Here is a 5,828-nt window from a genome sequence, read left to right as displayed (position 1 = left end):
CCTCCCTTTGTTCATCGATTTCCTCGAGCGGGCCCAGTAATGTCTCCATTGTGAGACTTGTTGTTACTGTTTTGGGCATATTGAATATATCACGGATAGCTTGTCAGGGTTTGCCATGCGAGCAAGATACTCTTGGTAGCTTGCCAGGCTCTCTAAGAGGGGCTTAGGAATCAAACTCGGGTTGGCCAGGCCAGTCGCATATAAGGCAAATGCCCTACATGCTCTGCTATCGCTCCAGTCCTTATAATAAGTGCATTTGTTTTTAGACAAAATAAAACCTTAGTGAACCTCAATTTTTAGTGCATAGTTACATGCTAAAAGTCATCACCAGAGAGAGCCTTGGGAAAAGGAGACTTGAGTAAAAATAAAGCCTTACCCAACCAAATGTCTCTAAAGACATGTTGAGAGATTGACCATGTAAAGAAATGGGTCCAAGTGATACTCAGGGCCTTAGGAAAGGAAGATCACGATTCTCAAATATTTTGCTGGTTCATAACTGCGTTGAGGCAAGGAATCCAGTACTACTTACCTCAGGTTTCCCTTTGCCCTGATTCAGGCTCCTGGACATGAGTGACATTAACTGGGTCTGTAGGAATGGGTTGATCAGAGAACAAGACCTTGTCTGTCGGAGACCTTGAAATCCAACTTACCCAAAAGTTTTTGCAGAAGTCCACGTTTGCATGTGTCTGTAGCAATTGGGAATGTCAGCAGAAGGCTTTCATAACTATGCTGAGATCTGAAATTCATGAAAGCCATATTCACCACTGTTACTGGACGATGGGGCTAGAACGATAGCACAGCGGAAAGGCGTTTGCCTTGCACGCAGCCAATATGGCCGACTCGAGTTCGATTCCTCTGTCCCTCTCGGAGAGCCCTGCAAGCTACCGAGAGTATCTCGCCCGCATGGCAGAGCTTGGCAAGCTCCCCGTGACGTACTCGATATGCCAAAAACAATAACAAAAAGTCTCATGATGGAGACGCTACTGGGCCCACTCGAGCAAATCGATGAACATCAGGAAGACCGTTATGGTGAACACTGGAGGATGAGTAGATAGGAGTGGTTTGAGCTATGCTTCTAATGCAGTGATTTTAAAAATATGCAAAATTGAGAGAGAGTGAGAAGGATGAGAAGAAGAAGAAGAAGGAGGAGGAGGAGGAGGAGACGGAGACGGAGGAGGAGGAGGAGACGGAGACGGAGGAGGAGGAGGAAGGAGGAGGAGGAGGAAGGAGGAGGAGGAGGAGGAGAAATGGATACTGGTGGAGGGATGGGTATTGGAATACTGTATGACTGAAATTCGATCATGAACAGATTGTAGGGATCTATCTCACAGTGATTCAATAAAAATGTTTAAAAAGTCTAAAAATATGCCAGATTTAGAAATACATTTGCTGAGAATGAGTGAAATTATTTTCCCCTAAAGTACTGTTAAAAGAATTTTATGGTTTGGAGTCTTTCATTTAAATCCATTTAGAGTTAATTTTGTATTTAGACTAAGGTAAGTGTTCATTCTGCAATAATCCCAATTTATCTATTGAAAAGACTTTTCTCTTCTTTTAGTAAAATTCTGGCTCCATAAATTTAAGAAATATCTATCTAGCTATGTATGCATGTGTGTGCATGCATTTCTGGGATTCTTACACTGCTTCAAACATTTATGCTTTTTTTTTACACAAAGATCATTCCATTTTGACGATTATGACTTTTAAAAAAATTAGTTTGAAAACAGAAATATGATGCCCTCAGCTTTGGATTCTCCTCAGATTTCTTGGTGTATTGGGAATTTGATAGTGATTTCATTAAATCTGTTGATTGCTTTGGGTGGTATGGCTATTTTAACAATAGTAATTCTTCTAATTTATCGATAAGGTTATCTTTCCTTTTTTGTGTGTTTTCTTGTGTTTCTAAGAGGTTCCAAATTTATCTGACATGCTACGCCCATCTCGGAAAAAAATTAACTCAGCAACCACTGGAAATCTACCTTTTTTCAAGTGAGCAAATAGAAAGCACTCTGTGATTGCATTTGTGGGTACAACAGCCCTCTGATCATTCCAGTGCCTCGTAGAAAATAGCACTTCCAATTTTCTGAAAGAGTGAAATATCTAGTACCTTTTAACGTATATATCTTTCATGAATTGGTTAGATTTACCCCTTGGAATTTATTAATTAGATTCTGTTATGAGTGGCACTGTTTGCTTGTGAGGAAATTTTCTTTTTCTGATAGTTATTAACTCAAAGAATGTAGTTTGTTTTTATACTTTAATGTTCTGCCCTATGATTTTATTAAATTTTTTTCTTAGAATGTCCTCATTGGTTTTGGTATTAGCCTGACACTGGCCCTGTAAAATGAGTTTTATGCGTTCCATCCTATTCTATTATTTGCAAAAGTTTAAGAAGGATTGCTATCAATTCTTTAATATTTCATAGTTCACCATAAAACCTCTGGTATAGAGTTTTTTTAATCTATGTGGTTTGGCCAACATGTACCCTAGTAATTTATTTCTCTAGACTTCTTTATAATTCAGTCTTGGTAGGGTGAATGCTTATAGAAATTTATCCACTTGTTCTAGTTTGCTCAACTTAATAGGGTATTATTTTTTTAAAGTTATAAATAAGTCTGCTGAGTGTCATTTATGTATCCTAGCCTTAATTTGATTTCCTCATGATGGAATTCTTACTTTATATCTGTATACCTTTGTAAAAAGTGGATAGAATTATTAGGTCAGAACTAGTTGGTAAATCCTAACTGGAGAGTTAAAACATTAGCAGCGTGGTGGTCTATCCAAAGGACCAGGAAGAGAATAATAAGGACTTGCAAGACATATATAAAGAGAACAACAACCTTGGCAATAGTCCCGCTCTTCTCCCTGGCTTTAGGTTCATTCCCTTGTCTCTAAAACTGACACAAAGCACTGAGTTATGGTGGGTGGGGGATAGTGGAATCAGTTCTCAAGGGACCCAAGAGATATATCCAGGGATACTACGCCTATTGGCTAGAAAGTTTGATGCTTGACATGCGGTACTTGGGATATTCCTAGGTAATTCCCAGCCTTGGGGGAGGGGGGGAAATCTACGGTTGGAGCTTTGCACATTTTCATTGTTATTACTACAGCAGAAATAAAATTCTCTTTCCTATAGCTGTGCACTGTCTCAGGGCTCTCAACTCCACACACTCTGTCTCAGGATCCTCCTAACAATAGTCCTTTCTGGCAGCACTGACCTTGGCAGCTCACTGCACTCTCCCTTTCTCTCTGTTTCTTTCCGCCCCCTCTCTTTCTTAGTTGCATGTATGCTGATCCGTTGCTTTGCAATCTGCTCACACTCTCTCTCAGGGATTGGGGCTTCAAGCCACCATCTCTCCCTCCTGGCCTCTCTAGCATCATCTTGGTGTCCAGGGGCAGCAGAAGTGTGAAGAATCCCTTAGCTCACTGCTTTTCACTTCCTACTAGTTTGCTCCCTCAGGGGTACCTCCTGTTATACAGAACAGAACAAAGAATACTTACAGATGTGTGTATGTTTGGATTGGTGTATGAGCCAAGGCCTAGGCACGCACACAAGACTTCAAGTTCTCCCTATTTTGGTCCCATTCCCAAGGTCCCACTATTAGGCCTAAACTAAGACCTCATCATTTTGCGTGAGTCAAGAACTCATTCCAGTCCTCGACTCCCAAAACATGATATTGAGCACAGGTATGACTGTGCTAAGGGTGGAGAAAAGTCTAACACATCTATCAAAATCCCAGAAAGCCACCAGCCTCATTCATCCACCAACCTCACAGTGTGAGGGAGCTTCTTTTTGAGTCTTTGTACAGAGCATATCTCTAGGAAAGAGAAAAGAAATGCATCTTAATTGATCTTTTGGAAAATGTTGGTGTGTGTTGTAGGCAGAGTTAGCTAGAAGATTGCCAATAAAGAAATACATAGGTATACAATTTATGACTCAATAAGCCTGTATTATAGTCCCACAAAGTCAGAAGATGTAAACTTGAGCACTGTGCTTTAACTTCCTATTGAGTGAGAAGAAACTATGTTCCAGCATCAGCAGCCCAGCGGCACTGATCCAGCCTTTCTCTGCCTTTGATTCTGCTCAGCCCCTCAACAAGTATCTGATAGCTGCTTTCCTTTCTCCCTTTAGTCCATTTGGGAACTAAGGGAGTGAATTCCCTTTGGCAAACTCCTCAATATTTACCAGAACAAATGCTTGACTAGATATCTGGGCATCCCATGGCCCAGCAGATTTGACACCAAATTAACCTGGAATTTCATCACATGTTGCAGTGCTTGGCAAGCGCATCACAGTAACCATGTTTATTTTCTTCATAGTGTGGCCAACCGTTCTCTGCAACAAATCCTTCTCCAGCTGAAATGTCATTTCACGTGGAATTTATTTAAGGAAAAGGATGTCCCAGAGGATCTGGAAGAGAGAGTGCGTGAGCAGATTGAATCTTCATACTCTGAGTCCAAAGGCACAATGTACAACTTGTTGGCCTACATGAAACACTTAGATGGTCGGGACGAGGAGGCCCTGGAATGCTTACAGCAGGCTGAAGAGTCACTCCAGCAAGAGCACTCTGACCAGGCAGAAGTCAGGAACCTGGTGACCTGGGGAAACTATGCCTGGGTCTACTATCACCTGGGCAGACTCCCAGAAGCTCAGGCTTATGTTGACAAGGTGAAACGGGTGTGTGAGAAGTTTTCAAATCCTTTCAGTCTGGAGTGTCCTGAGCTGGACACTGAGGAAGGGTGGGCACGGCTTAAGTGTGGCAACAGCCAATTAAAAAGGGCCATAGTGTGCTTTGAGAAGGCTCTGGAAAAACATCCACATGACCCAGAATTTGCCAGTGGACTGGCCATTGCAAGGCACCGTGAAAGTGAGTGTCCAGCACCTGTGAATGTCATGAATCTTCTGCGTGAATCCGTTGAACTGAATCCTGATAACATGTATGTTAAATTACTCCTGGCTCTGACGCTTCAGAAGATGAATAATGCTGAAGGAGAGAAGTTAGTTGAAGAATTTTTGGAGAAAGGACCATATGAAGCAGGTATGCTTCAAAAAGCAGCCAAGTTTTTTCGAACTAGAGGAGACCTGGACAAAGCTATAGAGCTGCTTGAAATGGCTTCAGAAATGTTGCCAAACAATACTCGCATACACTACAATATTGGTTCTTGCTACAAAGAAAAAGTCTTCAAAAAAGTTTGCGGAAATAATGAAATGTGTCAAGAAAGTGACAAATTATTACAGTACCAAATAGAACAAGGTATATATCATCTTAAGAAAGGTGATAACCACAGAAATCCCTCACAGGTCAACCTTCATCTTGCTTTCCTCTGTAGAATAGCAGGTGAGTACAATGAAGCAGAACATTACTTCCAACAAGAATTCAAAAAAGAACTTCCTCCTTTAGCTAAGCAAAATCTCCATTTACTATATGGCAACTTCCAGCTCTATGAAATGAAGTGTGAATATGCTGCCATCCACCAGTACATGGAGGGCATAAAAATAAACATTGAATCAAAGGAAAGAACACAGATGAAGAAGAAATTGCATAAAATTGCCGAAAGAAGGATTTCTAAAAATAGAACAGATTCTCAGGCTTTGCAAATTATGGAATTCCTTCAGTAGCAAAATGAACAAATATAGTCAGCAAGTAAAAGCTCTGAGAAGTTTGGTCCTTCAGTATCTTTAACTGAGAAAAGAATATGTGGGATATGATATCTCCAGAATAGTTAGAAGATAACCGAACACCACCCGCTCTATTTGATACTTGATATCTAATAAAAAAAAATTCAGCAAAGTCATAGACTAAGAAAATGGCTGCAAACCTGCTCGA

The 5,828-nt window shown here is 40.8% G+C and overlaps 1 protein-coding gene across 1 annotated transcript; it reads left to right on the top strand.

The window, feature by feature from the left end:
* Positions 1–4,327: 4,327 nt before the first annotated feature.
* LOC130029789 (interferon-induced protein with tetratricopeptide repeats 2-like) lies at positions 4,328–5,620 on the top strand. Its single transcript, XM_056120816.1, has one exon. The coding sequence runs from the start codon at positions 4,469–4,471 to the stop codon at positions 5,618–5,620; it is 1,152 nt and encodes a 383-aa protein (XP_055976791.1). The 5' UTR covers positions 4,328–4,468.
* The last annotated feature ends 208 nt before the right edge of the window (positions 5,621–5,828 follow it).

This window comes from Sorex fumeus, unplaced genomic scaffold (genome assembly GCF_029834395.1).
Source record: "Sorex fumeus unplaced genomic scaffold, SorFum_2.1 ptg000043l, whole genome shotgun sequence".
In the NCBI taxonomy this organism is placed as follows: domain Eukaryota; kingdom Metazoa; phylum Chordata; class Mammalia; order Eulipotyphla; family Soricidae; genus Sorex; species Sorex fumeus.
Note: the sequence above shows the minus strand (reverse complement) of the source record. Positions and strands in the feature narration are given on the sequence as shown.

Excerpts from the sequence above, each read along its gene's own strand:
- LOC130029789 (XM_056120816.1), top strand. The coding sequence starts at position 4,469 with ATGTACAACTTGTTGGCCTACATGAAACACTTAGATGGTCGGGACGAG.